The following is a 20114-nucleotide window of genomic DNA, read 5'->3' as shown; positions in this document are numbered from 1 at the left end:
ACACATGCACGCACTCACACACACACTCACAGCGAGGGCAAGTGGTAAGTGGCCTCTCACTCCCACAATACATGCACATAAATTCCGCTAGTCGGAAAACCTTGAGAGCAAATGGAAACCCCGAAAAGAATTCGAAAAAAAAAATAAGAAAAATATAACCGAAAATCCAAAAACCAAAGCAAAGTGCAGAGGACCTAAGGAAAAATGCTGGCGAAAGAGACAGAGCAACCGATTGCAACTGTGGGTGCGAAAAAGAGGTGGTGTTCAGTGGGTGGCCGATGCGGGGAAAGAAAAACTGTCACAAGGCCATTAACAAAAGCCTGAGACTGACTGCCATGGAGGTTGGACGATGATGAAGATGGAGGCGAGGTGGGGAGGTGGGAAAAAAAACCAAATTAAAATTGCGAGGCGAAGCCAAATGGGCACATTCACTCACAAGCCTCCCACTTTTTCACAGAGAAAATGAGTTGCAACATACTGATATTTCAAGACTTTATTCCTAAACTTAAGCGCTTTTTTAATAATTATAGAAACCAAAATAATATTTTATTATCAATACAAATAATGCAAAAAATTATTTATAAGTATTTATTTTTACAAAAAATACCATTTAAATACCATATTGGAAATATTAATATACTAAAATTGCAGAAAACTGAAACTATATACCTAAACAAAAATATAAAGCTAAACATCTAAAAATAGAAATCGAAATACAACCAGAGAAGTTAAAAAAAAAAACAAAGTTGCATTTTCTTTAATTAAATTTTAAATAATTCTTTGGTATTTTATTATATTCAAAACATGGTATTTTTTCGAACAAAAACTGTATGAGCAATATTTTTTAAATAAGGTCTTTACAAAAAATATTATTAAAGTTGCTAAGTTATTAATTTACTTAACCTGCAGAAAAATAATAATATATACATATAGCTATAAAAATAAAATGGTCGACTTTTTCCCCAGTGTGTTAATCTTTTTTAAAGGCAAGGTGAAATGGATGGATGGGCTGGTAAATGGAAAATGCGGAATGTGGGCTGCTGTTGCATGTGCACGTTGAATAATTTCCACCGAGTGGGCGTGGCACGTACGCGTGTATGCGTGTGCGGACAGGATCTGCTGATTTTCATTTCATTGCGTCGTGCATTTGATTAACCATCTGGCGCCGTCATCTCTCGCCAAATTGAGCATGTTGCCAGCTCTGGCCAACAAGCGAATTTCGGAGGAAAAGCGAGGAAAATGCGGATGGAAAAGCGGTGGTGAAAGACCCGTTACTCGGGAAGGGCGGGGGGAAAGTGCACAACGAACAATTAAGGGCACTAACCAATTGAGAGGACTCAATTGCGGCCAACTGATCCGGCAATTTGCGAGGCAGTGAATTGGGTTAGTTCAGGATTTGCTGGATAAACAGGACAAGTACACAGTGGAAAATAAGAGGTAATAAATGGGTGTTTTAAATATTTTAAAAAATTTACAGAACAAAGGACTAACCAGTGAGAAGAAATTTGCAAAAATTTAATTCATAATTCATATCTGAATTTTTTTAAGCTTGATGAGCACATTAGAAATAATTTACTACTACAAATTAAAATATAATGAAAATTAAAAGGGCATTTTAAAATGATTAACCAATGAAAAGAGGCTTGCAAAAATTTAATTTTTCAATTTTCTATATTTTTTAAAATTGTAGTTAATATTACAAATAATTTAGAACTACACTGTGGAAAAGAAAGAACATTAAATGGATATTTTAAATATTTAAAAAAATGTGAACAACAGAGGAAATTCTTCGAAAAATATATTTTTTTGCATATTTGTATTTTTTTAATTAAACCACAATTAAACGAATTCTTACTCCTCCTTACTTTATCAGTTATTTACTGTCATAGTTTTCCTGTTTCATTTTTTTTAAGCTTTTAATCTGGCAAAACCTTTGTATGACAAAAACCAAACCACAAATCATGTCAAAAAGGAGTACTTCTAGGTTTTTCTGCTTTTCTTTGCATTTTTAATTAGCCCACAGAGCAGATATGAAATTGTGAATCTTTTTAGTTTTCCACCTGCTTACCCCCCATTTTCCAGTAACTGCGGTTGCTGGGGAAAATGTTTTGAGAAAAAAAATAGAAAACCTCTAACATGTAACATGGCAACCCTTGCCATTCGTTATGACAACCCCGTTTCGTTTCCGAGGCAGAAAACAATTGCTGGAAAATCTACGCCAGATAGTACACAAAATTCTTGGGATAGAAAACAATCGAGCGTGATTTTTCCGGAAAAGCGATAGAATGAAGACCCAGGGAAAATACGGAGTGGCAGCGACGGTGGCTGCCCAAGTTCTTTGTGAGGATGTGAGGAACTTCAGCACACGTCGCCGCAATATTCTCTACCTGATGCATCGATATCTGGTGGAGAATGGATACTATTCCACTGCCGAATCCCTGAAAACCGAAGGACGTCTCTCCGAGGAGTACGAACTGTGCGACAATATCGATTTGGATGCCATGTACCTGGAGTACGCCAGCTTTTTTAACCTGAAATTTGGTAAATACCCAAAGATCCTTAAGAAAATGGGGCCCAAAATCAAAGTGGAAATGTCTGGAGCAAAGCAGGAAAAACCCAAGGATCCACCAAAGAAACAAACTCCAAGCACAGAGGCTTCTCTAGCCAATTGGCATATTGGTGTGGGTGCAGCCACAGCAGCTTTGAATAATGAAATACAACCGCTGCAGATTAAGAAAATGGAAACTGCAGCGGAATCGAGTGGCCAGGAAAATGCCTGTGAAATCGAACATGGTCATTTGGGTGGCGATGATGCTCTATTCTCATCTCTGGACTGGCAATCCCTGGCGGATTTGGTAAAAACGACTATACTACAGGAGAATATAAAGCTGAAATGGTCAGATGTCTGTGGCAATCAGCGTGCTATAGAGCTGATCAAAGAGGCTGTTGTAACGCCTATTGAATTTCCCCAATTATTTGCCCATGACCTGAAACCCTGGAGATCCCTGCTGCTCCACGGACCACCGGGTAGTGGAAAAACCCTTCTGGCCAAGGCTTTGTATTCCGAAACCCAAGGTCAGGTGACCTTTTTCAATATAACAGCCAGCATAATGGTGAGCAAATGGCGCGGGGAATCGGAAAAGATCCTCAGGGTGCTCTTTCACATGGCTGCAAAGCGGGCACCATCGGTGATTTTCCTGGATGAAATCGAAAGTTTGACCTCCAAAAGGGACAGGGCCACGGATCACGAGAGTTCCAAGCGCTTTAAGAACGAACTGTTGCAACTTTTGGACGGCATGGAGCATACTTTGAACGGGGTCTTTGTCCTGGCCAGCACCAATTTGCCCTGGGACATTGATGAGGCCTTTCTGCGGCGCTTCGAGAAGAAATTGCTGGTCCAACTGCCCAATGAGGCGGAGAGAAGTTGCCTGATCAGCCGGCTTTTGGGCACTAGCATCTCCCTGAATCCCCGACTTTTGCAAAAGCTGGTGGAGATCTCTGATCAGTTTACCGGAGATGAGATACGTCTGGCCTGCAAGGAGATCAGCATGCACCGAGTGCGTTGTGCCACCAAGGTGGGAGATCGATCCACCGGAGCGTCGAAGGAATCCCAGGCTGCGATCGAGGCCAATGTGGAGAAGGCCTTCCGGCAGGTGCGTCCCTTGGGCCAGAAGCTTCTGGCCAAACACGAGCAGTGGCAGCAGGAGAATGGCTCATAAACTGGGCTTCACTATACTATATATTTTGTATTACTAGCTCAAGTTTTTTTTTTAAATAAAATAAAATCGATACTGCAAATTAAAACTAATTATTAAACCTAAACTAGCATTATTTGCCAAGTATTTCACTAGCTAGCAATAGATATAACTAACATTTCTGAAAATTCAAGATCTAGTCGAAGCTCTACAAAATTCAAATTAAATACCGGATCGCCAGTTTAACACCAGCATAACTTTTACCTTAAGCTTAATCCTGCACTAACCTTACGTTAACCACATCTTTTGCCCCGCTCTAATCCCAACTTAACTCTATTTTTACCTCATCTTAACCCCACCATATCCTCGCCTTAACTTTAACTAACCCCAACACATCCTCGCCTTAATCCTTACTAACCCTACACTTGCACCGACTTAAACCCAACTTTATTTAACCCCACCTTATTTCGAAATAAACCCTAGATTATATAATTGTGTTCCGTTTTTAAAGTGGTATGCTTCAAACAACTTGTGGTTGTATTTTCCTATCACTTTAAAATCCTTATTTTCTGACCCATTAGAACTTTTCTCCGTTTTTGTAATAATTGACGGAAAGGTGACCCCAAGCTGAACTTCTGGAGCTCATAACTTGATCAATTGGATTCTGATCTAAATGTGGTTACCTCTAAAAATTTTGGCCGAGTTTTTTTTAATTTGAAATCAAAATTGTATGACCCCTTTAAAATTTGTTTTTGTGACTTCCTAAAAGGTGACCCCAAACTGAACTTCTAGAGCCCCTAACTTGGCCAATTGAACTCCGAATTTAATGTGTCATATCTCAAAAAGTTGTTGTGGTTATTCTCTATTCGTTACCTGCCCGTGGTCCGTCTCCTGGCCCCGGCGATCGTCATCCGGGAGACATATCTCCGGATCCTGCCGCTTGACCTGCGCTGCGTGGTATTGCCGGTGGTCACCGACTTGACGCTATATTCGGTGGCTGTGGAGCTGCGCCGATCGCTGGTCATCAGATCGGAGCACATAGACGAGGACAGAATGGAGGCGGCAGATCTCCGCTTGCCGCCGGTGAAGGTTCCCCCACCGCTCGAGGATGTGGTGGTGGCGGAACTATCCGATCTGGAGAACAGCGAGGACCTCTTGCTGCGACCCGATGAACCCGTGCCTGCGGCATCCTGAATATTGCTATAGAACTCCTCCGTCTCACGGTCATAGGTCTCGTCCTCATCGTCCTCATCCATGGGATCCACCTCGAACTCCTCGCCCTCCGCCTCCGTGGCCATCGTATCGCTTCGCTGACTGAGTGCCCGATTGCCGCGATTTCCACCATTCGATAGGGACGACGTCGATTGCTGTTGCAGTTGATAGTACTCGTGGCAATCGCCTCGGGATCCCCGAGATCTACTGCTACCACTCAGATAGCGATAGGGTGCCGAACTGGAGTTACTGGTGGTGCTCAGGGAGTGACGTTTGTTGGGACTTATTTCCAGGCCGGAGCCCCCGTTGCCATTGGTGACCTCGCCGCCGCCATCGCTGTCACCGCCGCCCACACTGCCGCTAAAGGTGACCTCGTGGAATTTCGAGGACTTTCGTCGAGTCCTCGGCGCCATACCATCGCCGTTCTCACGTCCCAGCGAAATCGAGGGCCTCGGCCGATTGTTATTTTCACCCTTCTGATCACGATCCCTTTCCCTTTCCCGATCCTGATCCTCTGGCATTAATGTCAAAGCCAAGGCGGGTCGACCTCGCTTTCTGCTCCAGGGAAAGGCCCGAATAAATGCAAAGATGATGAACAGCGTGGCTATCATCTTGGCACTCCACAATTATTTTTTTTTTTATCTTTTTTTCTAGAGAATCCCCTTAAGCCTAGAAAATTGCGCGCACATCCTTTGGCATTTTTTCGTCTTCGTTTTAAGTTTTTCTAATTGCTTTTTTCGTTTTTCACGATTAAATGTCGATTTATTATTGTTTTGCACTAGTTCGTCATTTTAATTAGTTCAATTTCAATTTTGGTTTTTCGGTTTGCTGTTCTATTTTCGATTCAAAAGAAGAGAGAGAAAGCGAGCGTGATGAGATGCGATGCGAGAACGGAAACGGAAGTCCTGCTGACAGGAGGTGGGGTGGAAAAAGGGGGCTGCAGTTGACAGACACGTGGCCCGAATGATGGATCAACGGTCAGAGCTGACAGTCCAGGAAAATGAGGGAAAACAGCGGGAGAGAGTCACATTTCCTGGCACTAATGTTGTAGTAAAATAAAAACTAAGGTTCCGTCGAAACAAAAAAAAAACCTAAACGCATGCTGGCAAAAAAAAGAAAGTTATAAAACAAAAAAATTCTACAACAGAAATTCCATATTTATTAAGGTGTTAAACATGATCATATAGTAATTATATTATATTTTATTATAGTTACTAAGGACTTAATGCCACCAGAATATTATGTTTTATTCCCACTACTCCACTTTAAAATCACTTAAAAAATCGTACTCTTTTTTGACCAAATCACTGTGAAGCAGTCACTGTTTGGTAAACACATTTAAACCCACTGCAAATACATTTTCCACTCTCTGTGTTTGCCGTTTCCTGATCCACGCTTCATTTGCTTTTTGCTTATCTGTTTGCCACTGCTTTATATATATATGGAATACATGTATATATGCGAGTTCCGTTCCGAGTGACTGACAAACAAACTTGGGGGATAAACTGATGGATAAACTGCTGGATGGACGCTTGTCTATCTAGCTGCGAGTGATTTTTATGCGCAATTTTGATGGCGCTGCGAGAATATTATGATAATCAATGCACAATTATTGCACACATGCACACACCAGGATATAGGATATAGCGTATAAAGGACTCTAAGTGCAGGCCAACTTTTCTTCTTTTTTTTTGTTTTTTGTTTTTTTTTTTTTGTATACTTCTCGAGTAGCATTTTTGCCTTTGTTAACGTTCCTATTTCTCGTTTTTCTATCTTTTCTTTTTTGCCTTGTTAGGGGGACAACAAAAATTGTATGGACAAGTACAGGATAACACCAACAACAATACCAACAACAACTGGGGGCATTAAGGACCCTCTGAGGAGGTTGTTGTTGCTGCTGCCTGAGCAGCTTACCCATCTGATGATGCTCCTTGCTACTATCTCTATATCTCCTCCATCATCCTCTGCTGCACACAACCCCGCTGTTGACCTAAACTAGCTACTTTTTAGTTCGACCATAATTGAAATGATTTAACAATGAGCCAACGATACGGAGAAAGGAAAATCTGGGGGAGGGGCTTGGTCAGAGATAGGGGATTAGGTGGGTGGTTTCAGTTTTCCGGGCAGTAAGACTAGGAAAAGTTACAACAACAAGTTGTTCGAAGGGTTTTAGTTGCCAATTTCTTAGAGATCAAAGTAAACAATATACAATGTTGGCGTAATTCTTATAGTCAATAGAGTACTTTAAAAGATATGTAACCTTTTTATAATTCCAAACCCTTTACCTTTTTTTGAAATGAATTACCCAATCTGTAGATTAAATGAAAAAACCCACACAACATGTTCAAAATAATTGGCTACAAAGTTCTAAACGAAAATCAAATAGTATAAATGGATTTTAAACTTTTCACATAACATGATTTTTGTGTTGATTTTTCAAAATAAAAGTTTGGAATTTTACCAACCTGAAATCAAATAGGATTAAAACAGATTTTATCTTTAACTTTTTTATTTCCACTTTAATTTAGACAAAAAAAAGTGGTAGCAGCCAATCTTAAACCAACTCAATTGCGTTTAATTAAAGTTATCATAGAGCAACGAGGGCAGGAAGCGTAACAAATTCTAATGGATGCGAAAGATGATAAAGCTGCTGCTGCTGCTGCTGGGAAAACCCCAGGCAATTTCCCCCCTTTTCCGCCTTCGGCACACGCACTACTTTTTAATTTGTTTAAATTGCATTAAAAAAAGAAGAACCAAGAGGTAAAAACTGAAAGTAGTGGCCAGGAAAACTTCCCACGAAGGCAGTGGAAAATGGGAAACGGGAGAGAAGTGGCATCTAAAGTGAATTAAGCGCAGCAAAAACGCTTTTCTTACTATATATATCACTGGTGAGTGATGTCCAAGTAAAGCTCAAGAAATAATTCTAGGCCAAATACAACAAGAAGTTATATTTAATTAGCTAGAGAGCTTTAACATGGAGTAAATATAGAATCCCATCAGGAATTGTGGTGAACTAAGGTCTAAAGAAATGCAATGGAATTGATAGATAGAAAAATAGTTTGTAATTTGGTTTTTAAATAACATTTATGAATTTTTTGTTCTTAAAGATTATTTATGGGAAACATTTTTGTTGGTTAAATATTTTTTATCTATTTAATATAGCATCCTTTATAAGCTTTATCAAACTCACTTAATCTGCTATAAGGATTCCCAGCCTAAAAGAGTGCTACATTTTCCAATTCTATTTTAATGTAGCCATCTAGCGTGGATCACAGGTGGCACTGCAATACCCTTAGAATCCTGGGCTCCTCCTCCAAATCCCTCTTCCTCCAATCTCTGCAGCACTTGTGGCCAGCTTATCATCCCCCCCTTTTCTCTAAGTGTTGCTAAACAAGCTGGAAACAGGGCCGCGCTTTCTCTACTTTCTCCTTTCGAGCGAACAGCACCCCATCTCTTTTCGAGAAATGCCTTGGGCCCTGTTTGCTACTTTCACAGCGACTGCGCCTGTTCACAAACACACAAACGCACACACACTCGGAGCACACACAAACAGCAATACACACACACACACAAATATTTCCTTTCAATTCTTTTTTTTTCCCCAGCTCTCTGTTGCTTTTTCTGCTTTTCTTTGCAACTAATTCCACTTTGCTTGAAGCATACATTTACAGATGTGGTCAACAGTTTAGACATGAAAAAATATCAAATTAAATTTTAAAAGGTACCCAAGAGTATGCAATTGTATTTTTTTATCATGATATTTTCTTATAGCATACTTTTTAACACTCTTTTAAATAATTTACATTCAGCAATCCACTTTGCTAGGCGCAGATGTGGTCAACAGTTTAGACATGAAATAAAATATCATATTAAATTGTAAAAGGTGTCTAAGAGTATGCAATTATTTCTTTTTCAGAATATTTTCTTATAGCATACTTTTTAACAGTCTTTTAAGTGAATCCACTTTGCTAGGCGCACACTTGTACAGATCTGTTGAACAGTTTACATTGCAAAATTTTTATTACGGCTAAGAAGTAAGATTTTAAAAGGTTAAAATTAAATTTAAAAGGTGCCTATGAGTATGCAACTAAATTTGTTACAAGGATATTTTATTGTAGCCTACTTTTATAAACTATTTAAGTGATTTTAAAGAAGCAGTGATCATCATTTGTTAGTTTCCAAAATATCCAAATAAAATGATGAATTTACAAAAGTTAAATTATTTTGTATGTTGCAACTTAAGAAATTCCGATTTCTTGGCATTTCTATTGTCCCTTCCGCAACTGTGTGGGTATGAGTGCCTTTGTGTGTGTGTGCAGCATCCCCTCCCCCTTCTTACGACCACCCCCTTCTCATCCTCCTCCTCCTTGTTGTTGTTGCTTCCCTCTCGGGGGCTAAATTTAAGTAGCAACAAATCACTTCATTGTTTGCGTGTTTACATAATATTTATACATTGTACTTGTGCGCGCCACCCTCTTGCCTCTCTGTCCCTCTCGGTTCGCCCTCTCGCTCCCTCCCAGAGTGTTGACACAGTGTTTCATTAATAAAAATGCTGCCTCTGTCCAAAAAAAAAAAAAAGAAGAGAGAAATCGAAATACGAATCCCGTCAGACAACAAGAAAAACTTTCAGACTGCACGGCGCCGCCACACAGAATAGAAACAAAGCCAAAAAAAGGGGAAAATGTGGAGAAAAGCTGACCAAATTGAAGCAGACAGTATAAAAAAAGCCAAGAAAAACAGAGAGCCACAAAAAAAGAAGCGAAAAACTGGAATCACAAAATAAAACCCCAGCTATATGCAATATTAAATTTTTTGTAAGAAAATCACTTTGCGATATGTTTATAAAAATTATTTTGAAGCAATTTCCAATATTACATAGATTAAACAAATTGAGAGCATATAATTAAAAAATATTATGAATTTGCCATAATCAATTTTTTTACAAGAATTTTAAAATCACTTTAAAATGTCATTTGAGGTGTATAAAAGTATGCAACAATATATTTTACATTCTGAAGTAAAATAAATTAATCCACTGCATACTTTTAGACACCTTAAATTACATTTAAAAGTTATCTATAACCTTTTTTGAGTGATTTTTTTAAAAATACGTAAATATGTATATATATTTATCATTTAAAAATAAATTCATCCACTGCATACTTTTGGACACCTTAAATTATATTTATAAGTTATCCACAAGACTTTTCAGGTGATATTTCATGACGTAACTCGCTACCAAAAGTAGATAAATTAAATTGATTGATAATTACTTGGCCTGAAAGCTGCACTCCACTTGAACCACGCGTAAACCCCTTAAGCCCCCACTTGAATCCCCATAAACCAGCATCCATCACTCGAAATTTAGTTCAAACTACTTGGCACCTTAAAGGGTGTGTAGAAGTGGCTGTAGAGAGTGGGTTCGACTGGAGTGAAGTCGAGTGTAGTGCCTTCCATTAACAACATCATCAGCGCAGCGCAGCCCCAACGTAATCATAATCGCCATCGCAATCATCATTATCATCAGCCCTAATATCCGCTGCCAGCGACGTCATAAATAATGCTACCCCTCTTAATGCAAAACATCTTTCAAAATATGCGCATAGTTTCCCAAAGGGGGATCGGATGGGGTTGGGGTTCAAAAGCGAGGCCAAAATGCATGGCGTAATGGATAAAATATTTGGCAAAGCATTTAAAATCGGGGTGAGAAGAGCTATTCGGCAACGTTGCGTATGCTTAATGTGCATGAGGGAAAACCTTCAAACTTCAATGATTGCGTTTCGGATTTGCTTGCGAAATATTACAATTTCATGAAGGCCCATGCCTCACTCTTTGGGAAAAATTGCAGGAATTGCATTCATTACGCACTTTTCACATGAGCTGATTTCTCAGGCACACAAAGCATTTCTTGAATGAAAAAGAGGGAGGGGGCTGGCCGAAAGCCCAATTTCAAATAGGCCCAAGAGACTCCTTTCATAGTTTGCTTACACTTGCAATCGAAAAATTTCAGTAAAAATAAAATGAACTAGAATTAAACAAAGAATCTTGTAAGCTTGTAGGGAAACAAGAACAACTTGAAAGAGATGTAATAAATGCAAAACATGAATAGGAAGTCAAAGTTTAATTGTTACAGAATGTTTGTGAGAGTAATTAAGATCCGGCTTTGCCACATTTTTATGCAGATACAAATACAAATTTGTTAGCTTTATTTTTTTAATTACTATGAGTAATTAAATGGCGTTGGTTTTATTTAAGCAACTTTTTTTTCCAGTTAAAAAGAAATCACTTGGGTTTTGAAATTACTTTTAAATGTAAATTTGGGTGTCTAAAAGTATGCAGTGAATAAAAGACAATCGTCTATTTTAATACATTCATGGTACTTCTGAGTTTAAAATATATTGTTGCATACTTTTAGACATCTAATATTTCATTTTAAAGTGATTTAAAAAACGTTGTGATTTAGGTGGCACACAATGTGTCTTTATTTCAGTAAGTCTTTGGAGTACAATTTGCAGCATGTTTAATACTTGAATTAATATAGAAAATGATTTGAGTTCCTATAAATTGTTAACAAAATATATATAAATAACTCCACGAAATATAAATCAAATAATTTTGAGAGATTCAAAAAATCTCAATCATTTTTTGTACTGTATCGTTTTGGGACTTGAAGCGTTTTTCTGGTCGCACCCACAGTGTTCCTGCCTTTTCGGCCAGCTTACAAACCTCAGAATGGCCAAGACTGAAGGTTCCTAACTCCCCCTTGCATTACTACCCCCCCCCTAGTCTTCTAAACCATCGAATGCCCATCGTAGGCTGCATCATTTCCTGTTCGCATTCCTGTCCCTTCGATGTGTCAGTTTGTTGGCCCAGCTGCAATTTGAGGCTTTTGTGTCGGATGGGATAGATATGGGATGCAGATTCAGTTTTGAGAAAGGAGGAAGTTGATTGGAGGGGGAAGGGGGGATCGAGGGGACCGAGGGGACCGGGAAAAGGTGATTGGAAATGGAAATGCAAATCATGATAATGCCGATATGCTGATGATGAAATCGATGATGTTGACGATGGCCTTTGGCGAATGCCATTTGCAATGGGTCTCAATGCAAATGCTGACCAAATTAGTGTCAAAACGTATTGACTACGCACACACACGCACACGCAGACATAGGCATAGACACGCACACACGGACAGTGGTTGTTAATGGCGTTGCAATTTGCATATGTGTGTCAAATGCCTGCGCTCTCGCTTGCTCTACACTAAGAAAAAAAGGACAATAAAATTGATTATTAAATTGCCTTAGCTATCACTTTTTTTTTGTTAGGTAAGAAATTATTTTAAACGTAATCAATAGACATTTTACAAATATTTTCATTTTAAATGCCGTAATATTTTGTAGATTTTTAAATCTAAAACCATAAATTTTTCTTTTAAATTTTAAATTTTTCACTTTTAAATTCCATTTTAAGTGTCTAAAAGTATGCAAAAATATTTTTTTTTAATCAGAATTGCAACTTGTTCATACAGAAAGACGATTATCCTTTGTTCATTTCATACTTAAAGTGACATTTAAACCTGAATAGTATTCAACGTAATTTTAGATTCCTATTAAATACAGTCGCATATATATTGCATATTTCTTTTTTATATTATTTAGTTAAATGAATTCGTATCCTTTTATATATAGCACAATAAATTAATAAATGCAACTTGATATGGCGTCAAAATGACAATCAAATTTATTGTAATTTAGTTTTCACTGTGCAGCTCCCTCTGTTTGCCATGAATTTGTAGCTAACACACTTAACCCACTTGCCACGCCCCACTTGCCACACATAACCTACACGCCCCTTTGGCCTCCTACCCTTGCATAATTCACGAAAAATGTTTTTTGCACTTTAAGGAAAATACACACACCCACACACACACACTCATCTGCTAAAATAAAAAGCAGTAGAAGAGATTGCAATTAAATTATGTAGAAATATAATTAAGACTAAAAGTGTTGGCAAATCGGGTTAGCAGTGGACAAGTGTGTGTGTGTGTGTGTGAGTGTGTTTTAGTTTGGCCTGCAAAATTGTGTAGCCTACTTTTAAGCTGATTTAGCCGGAGGCCGAGAAAGTTTCTCCGAATTTTATTACATTAAAGCTAAATATGAAACTCAATAAAATGACGAGCTAACCCAGACCACTTTTACCCATCATCGATTGCCTTTCATCTCGCTTTATGAGTCGTACTTCCCTTTGTAGCTGCAAATTGAATGGCAAACTGATGACGTCAAAGCGAACTTCTCGCACATTTCTAAGTTTCTTTTTTTTTTCTTTTCCTCCGACAATTCCACCGCCAGACAGCTAAATTGCAATACCCTTTGCGAACTCTTCTATATTTGCAAGAGGATTTGATGATTTGGCATTGGAACTACGCTTTTTATTACTTAATCTTACGATCCTGAAGAATTCGCGTTTGGTTTTTCTTTAAACCCTGAGTTGTGCAACTTAAACTTAGGTTAAAAAATTTCTGATTTGTTTAAATAAAATATATACATAAAAATAAATAATACAAAAAATAGGACATTCCTACTTTGGCCTTCAATGTTAGTCTCCTGTTCTATTTCTCGAGCGAAGGCGGACAGACAGCTGAATTTGTTCGCTGTTTTTTCCTTGGACATGGGAATAGTCATAAAAATGGCATGGCTCGCAGCAAACATCGCCCCCTTTCTCGGCCACATCCCCCTGATAAAAAGGAAGAAGTCTTTTGACAATTAAATGATGCCAACGAGAACAATGAACCAAATGGACTGGAGGTGGGTGAGAAACTGGGACAGAAAGGCCACAGCTGAGGCATCTTAAAAATGTTCAACTGTACCACGGGTTGGGGGCTCCGTAAATGACGTTGCTTTTAGCGCCAGCCGAGGGAAACTCAATTAAATGTGACAGTGAAAACGCCGCCCAAAAGTATTCTTTATATATAAAGGCCAGGGGTTTTGGGGGCCCAAAAGGGGAGGTCTCTAAAAGTCAGGTGTGTCTGTGTGTGTGTATGTGTGCAAGTGGCGTTCCATCAGCGAAATTTGCTTTAATTTCATCAAGCGCCCAAAGTGTTGCTTTTTGGCCGGGGAAACAGCCTTTTATAAAGTTGGAATAGAAAGAACAAGCTTGAAATATGTTTCTTAAAAAATGGTAATACCATTTTTAACTAAAAATACCAAATTTAAGCAAAAAGTATTTTCCTTTATAACTTTGGACAGTTTATTTGGAAACATAAAATTCCAAAGATAATAAATCTTTTTAAATTGGAACATATTTTTATCGATCTGATTTTACGTGAAATGTTAAACGTTAACATTTATTTTGGACGGCTTTTTTGGGATTATAAAATTCCAGAGATAATATTTCTTTTAAAATTGGAAAATATTTTGCTCAATAAGAATTTGCGTGAAATGCTAAACGTTTATTTTGACAGCTTATTTGGGAATATAAAATGCAATGGGAATGTGTTAAAATTGGAAAATATTTTAATCAATCAGAATTTTTGTGAAAAGTTATACGTTTATTTTTATTTTGGGAATATAAAATTCCAGAGATAATAAATCTTTTAAAATTAAAAATGTTTTACTCAATCAGAATTGGCGTAAAATGTTAAACATTAATTAAAAAGATAATAATTTCGAAGCATTTACGACCTTTTAAGGCATTCTAAATTTGTTAGATACAATTTAGCTTTTACCTTTTTCATATTTTTCATGGCATATCACTAAGGATAGCTACATTTTTAGACAGAATTAAGCTTTAACTGGTCTTAAAGTACTCCCGTTTTTTAGCTTGATTTTTCACACTTGACTGTTGTTAAAGCGAAGATGCTGGGGAACAGGGCCATAACATCGGCCCCTCTCTTTCTACCGCCCCGCTGGCCGTCTCTTTCGCACAGTTGCGCCATCAGCGTTTTCATCTTTATCGCTTGGCAATGGCAGGCAGCAGCTGCCAATAAGCAACGATTATGCTTGTAGCTACAATCGGCTGCCTATGTGTGTGTGTGTGTATCTGTGTTCCCTTCTGTATCTATATATGTATCTGTACCCCTGTGTGTGTTTGTATCTGTGTGCTTGTTTGGATGTGCTGTCTGTCCGATGTCTGAATGTGTGTTTGTACTAATGCCTGAGCAACAAAAATGCATGAGCACTCAAGTCAGCCTCAAAGCCAAAGCTTTTCCCAATGTGTGTGTGTGTGTGTATTGTGTATCTGTGTGCTTGGCTATGTAAGCGTGTGCGTGTGTCGGTATCTATGTGTGTGCCAGCACATTGATAGCACTTGTGAGGCGTTATAAACTGCAAGCAGTTATAGCTTTCATGGAAAAGGCTGAACATAAAAATGTTGGCGAAACGGTACCAAAAAAACTCAGCTTTTGGAAAAAAATACAACTCCACCTGGAAAAATACAGAACTTTCTATTTTTATTTACAAAACTACATTTCTAGCTATTTAAAGTAAGTTCGTAGCGTTTTGATTTGAAATCATTTAAAAAGAAACCGAAGTGTAGGTTGTATAAAACATTATTTGCACATTTACATTACTATATTTTTAAGCCTACTTCTAGGCAATTTTTTAGAGATGAATATTTACTTAAATATATACAAAAATATTTCAGTTAAATTGCACAAAAAGATTCCATAGATTCTTATGTTTTTCTCTATCCTTCACCGAATTTTTCCCCAAAGGCATTTTTTCACCCGCATTTAAAGCGGGGAAAATATGTTTAAACAAAAGTGAAAACGAAATTGTTAACTGAAAATAAGCTGGAAAACAGCGAGAAAGGAATTTCTTTGCAAATCAAATTTGCTTTTACATATAAATTGGTGCAATACATGGAAAAAAGTTGAAGTGCACAGGTAGCATTCTTCTCAGAAAATAAAACTAAGTTGTAAGTTGTCTTTTAAAAGTAAGTAAAAACCATGGATATTTTATAGCTGCTTTAATTTTTTACAATCAGCTGAACTCTGGTTCTCAGCAAATAATGAAATGAAAGAATAATTTAAGTTTTTTCTAGTATTTTAAGAATTTGACAGACCAAACAATTTAAGATTCATTTTACCCCAAGATGTAAAATTTAAGCAAAAACCATTTGTTCTACTTTTAATCAGTTTATTTTCCCTAGCTCAACTTCTCTTCATTGTTTTAAAATAGTTTTTGCTCTCTTTTGTGATTCGATTTCCCCTAAGGACTGAATTTGTTTATTAAGTTATTATGCAACAAAATTGAAACCGTTTTGTGCTTTTCATTTGCTCGCTGATCCAGGCAACTTAATTAGTTGATAATCATTTAATGCACTCGCCCACTGAGGTTGAGTGGGTGGTTTTTGGGTGGCCGGGTGGTTTTCCCGGCTCGTTTGGCCAAGTGGATGGGTGGTTTTTGCTGTGCGTGGTGTGCGGTGAACTGAGATGCGTCGAGCAGCCACAAGGTGGAAATGATGGTGGATTGTCAGTGTGTGCATAAATTAAATTAAAATTAAATGTTTTAAAAGCGTTGATGATGACGACCTTGGCGCAAAAATGGCGGGAAAGCGGGAAAGCAGGAAAGCAGAGGGAAAACGAGTCGGCGAAAAGCGTGGAAAAGCTGATGGCTCAAGTCGGGCGAAGGAAGTTAAGCCAAGCCAATTGCCTTTTACCTTCGGGCATAATTAACCCCGGTCAGGTGATTACATATTTAATGCACACACGCATGTGTGGATGCCGCTTAAAGCCCTTAATTGATCGTTATGGCAACACTGTAGTGTGGCCAAAGCCCCAAAGTATGCTTTTAAAGCACGGGCGCGATGATTTGTGTAAGCCGCTGAGCATTTATTAAAATTAAAAGCAACAAGGGAAGCCGGCGATGTCTAAAAGTGGGCCAGTGGCAATCTCTTGCAAAATCCGTTAACAGACACAATAAAGACCATTACACAACACCCACTTGCTTCATCCTGCTTATGGCTTTTTATAGCACGTTGATTGCTGGGCAAAAAAAAAAAAACGAGGAAAAAATACCAAATAACGAAAATGAAAACGGCAAAATGAAAAGAAATTGAAAATGCCCGGCGAGCAGCAGAGCAGAATGATATGATGAGTGCGAGTAGAGTGGACGGGGCCTCCTCCCCGATAAGTAGGTGAAATCCCTGCAGGATTTCGCCGCAAACATAAAAGAGTTGCCACCACACACAAAAACACAAACAGGGCAGACACACAGCCCAGCCGGTACAGTCTGCGCCAAAAGGCTTTTAGATAAAACGAATGTTTTCGCAGGTTTGGGTATATTACAGAAAAGCACAGATGTGCTCGAAATAATAGTAGTGACACTCTATAAATAATAATGACAAAAGTTACAGTCTTTCCTATCATCTATCATTTGTAATTATGTTTAAACATTATATAATATCTTTAGATATATATTTATTATCTAAATTATTACAATGTAACACAAAACCAATTATTTAAAATTTGCTTATGAATTACCGAAATTAATATTGTTAAAATACTTTATATCTCTGGTGAAAATGCTGTTCACTTCTTATATTTCAAATCGATTTGGCTTTCCCATTCACATTCACATCATCGCAATTTTGTTTGGCCATATAAAAAATATCGTATAAAAATATTTCAAGCGCCGAGGGAAAGCGAGGAAATGCGTATGAAAATGGCATTAGAAATACAAAAAGCGAGGGACGCAGCAATAAACGGAGAAGAAGCCACACAAAGTGGGCCAAGAGAGGCTGTTAAGGAGGCGAAACAGGAAATAAAATTCCACTTTAAGCGTTTTTAATACAAATGCAAATACGTGGAAGGAGTAAGGGAGACAGCTTGACGGGCGTGCGAGAGAGACAGCGAGAGGTATATAAATGCGGTCACATTGAGGTATATTAATATATATTTCTGTTTGATGGCACACACAGTTCCATAAAAGGGTTTTCCACCCACTCACGTTTTACCATTTCATTCACAATGTGACTACAAAAGGAAGACAGGAAAAAATAAGAAATATTTTGGTCCGATTTATTTCCACATTCGTTTATTAAATGTTATAATAATTTCATTTTAAACATATCAAAAGGTCTGATTTTATGGAACTTAACTTCAGATTTGTATTTATTATTGGATTATCTGAAACCCTATCTTCTAGTTAATGAATTGAACCGATTTTTCTTTCAGTGCCTGCGTGTCACACATGTAAACAGACAGAAAAGTGACAGACAAAGAAGCTGCCAAAGGCTCTGGAAATAGGAGAAAATTGGAGAGAACTACGAGCCGCAAATAAAGTGCCAGTCGCAATCCAATCCAGACTACAATATGAAAAATAAAATACAAACAGACGGCAGACAAGTGCATATGAAAAAATCATAGCATAGTTTAAGGCGCCACACACACACAACGAACGCACACAACCAAATGCGGAAAAGCAAAAGAAAAGCGCTGAAATCGGAAAAGCGGAAGTGTAATAAAGTGCAAAAGTGCAAAAAGCACAGATAGAGCCCCAGAGTCAAGTGAGATAAGAACAATGCGAAACAAGAAAAGTCAAGTGTAAGAAGTGTCGCAAGTTGTTAAAGGGAAAAGCGGTGGAAAGCCGGGGAAATGGGAGAATGGAGCCGGAGAAAGGTGAAATGTGAGATGAATTGAATTGAGCGGATGCAAAGCAGATGAAAATTCACAAAAGCACACGACACGCGGCAGGCTAATGGAATACAAAATAGATAAGGAGTAGAAAGATCTTAGAAAGTACAGAACGAATTTATGTAGAAACAATTTTGAAAAATATACGAAAAAGTATGAAAATGCATTTTAAAACCATAAACTGTAAGGTTCAAATTATAAACTTTAGTCTTTTCCAACTTTTTTAAATATATAAAAATATATATATATTTAATTATCGCTGTAAAACTAGGAAAATGAGCAGCCACAAGTGGAGAAAACTTCAAGGTAGGCATGAAAATCACATGAGGATGTGTGTATGCGTGTGTTTTTCTTTGCGCACACAATCAAAGAAAGTGTAAAAGTAGAATGAACGGAAACGTTACTAGCACAAGGACCTCGAAAAGTATGCAACATTAAGTGTTGTCGTTGCTTTTTTGTCCTGCCTCCTTTTATTCTTCTTCAGGCCCTTGGAAAAACCCCTTCCACCTGAAGATCTGGTTCTTATGTGCCATTTTTGCATAAGTTTTGCTGGCTGTCAATGTCCTGCGAAAAAGTCGGGGCATATCTATATTATAATAAAACCTAGCTTAAAACAAAATATTACGAAAAAAGTAAGGAATCTTGGGGGAAAAAAGGTGTTAGGAAAATACAAATTTTATAGCACTTAAAATATATTCTTTACGTCAGAACAGAATACATTTAACTGTCCCTTGGCCAGCTCACAATAGCACAAAAAGCTATCCCTAAGAACCCCAAAAAATTACACAATATATTTCCAAGTGGTAAGAGCATTGCGCAGTTCTTTTAGCCACAAAAAAACTCAAAACTTTATCCACTTCCTCTACCTTTTTCCTTTATTTTCCAACAACTCATTAACAAAAATGCCCAAAAGAAAATAAAAACATCAAGTTGAAGGCAAGAAGAAACGACAACAAACGTGCTTGAGCCGTCTCTCTCATCTCAAAAAAGTCTCTTGAGAATAAACGAAGAATGTCTCGAGAAGAATATAAGAAAAGCTGGGAAAAGCGGGGGAAAACAAGGAGCCCCTAAATAAAAGAAAGGGGAAATGGAAAACAAGTTTGCTCACTAATCAACTTTCAAATGAACTGCAAGTCAAGTGTTGTGTCAAATATTTCTTCTTTTTTTGTTTCTTTCTCTTTTTCGGAAAAGTTAAAGTTAAATTATGAAAATGTCAAGAACAATATACATGTGTCATATGTGAGACCACCATCCACACACAAACGCACATGCTTATATAAATGAATAAATGCCAGGAACAATTTACATAAAAATATTTGTGCCAAAAAGTTTTCAACACAAAAAATGGGAAGGGAAATTTTCCATATGAAAAGCAAATGTGTGGGTTTAGTGGGCAAAAAAGGGGGGGCATTTTCGGGCAAGTTTATCAACTGAAGCATCGCCTAATCAAGAACTCGGGAACCCGAAACGCCGACCGCACAATTTACAGCTTTTCACCCCCTCGAAAATCCCTCAAATCCCCATTCCCCCCCACTAAAACTCTGTGTGTGTGTTTTGTATTTGCTCAAGTTGAAATT

At 37.9% G+C, this 20114-nt stretch overlaps 2 protein-coding genes and 1 long non-coding RNA gene across 10 annotated transcripts in view; 2 read left to right on the top strand and 1 right to left on the bottom strand.

Annotated features, from left to right (window-relative positions):
- Nucleotides 1-18678, top strand: part of LOC118878160 (uncharacterized) — a 91885-nt gene extending 73207 nt beyond the window's left edge. The window contains exon 3 of the long non-coding RNA XR_011604815.1: nucleotides 18079-18678. This is a non-coding gene — a long non-coding RNA (uncharacterized lncRNA). The remainder of the gene's footprint in view (nucleotides 1-18078) is intronic.
- dnc (phosphodiesterase dunce) overlaps nucleotides 1-20114 on the bottom strand; it is a 142802-nt gene that overhangs the window by 35124 nt on the left and 87564 nt on the right. For 2 of the 8 annotated variants that reach the window (XM_036819822.3, XM_036819823.3), the window contains exon 2: nucleotides 4569-5740. The exons of the other annotated variants lie outside the window; for them this stretch is intronic. In XM_036819822.3, coding sequence (XP_036675717.2) covers nucleotides 4569-5518 — 950 coding nt within the window. In that variant the 5' untranslated portion in view covers nucleotides 5519-5740. The remainder of the gene's footprint in view (nucleotides 1-4568; nucleotides 5741-20114) is intronic. 8 annotated transcript variants of the gene reach the window in all.
- LOC108019097 (katanin p60 ATPase-containing subunit A-like 2) lies at nucleotides 2172-3770 on the top strand. The gene has a single exon (XM_017086790.4). It carries the CDS (start codon nucleotides 2286-2288, stop codon nucleotides 3717-3719), a length of 1434 nt encoding a protein of 477 aa, XP_016942279.2. The 5' UTR covers nucleotides 2172-2285; the 3' UTR covers nucleotides 3720-3770.

The sequence above is a fragment of the Drosophila suzukii genome, chromosome X (assembly GCF_043229965.1).
Source record: "Drosophila suzukii chromosome X, CBGP_Dsuzu_IsoJpt1.0, whole genome shotgun sequence".
In the NCBI taxonomy this organism is placed as follows: Eukaryota; Metazoa; Arthropoda; class Insecta; order Diptera; family Drosophilidae; genus Drosophila; species Drosophila suzukii.
The sequence above is the reverse complement of the archived record's forward strand: the minus strand, read 5'-3'. Positions and strand labels throughout refer to the sequence as shown.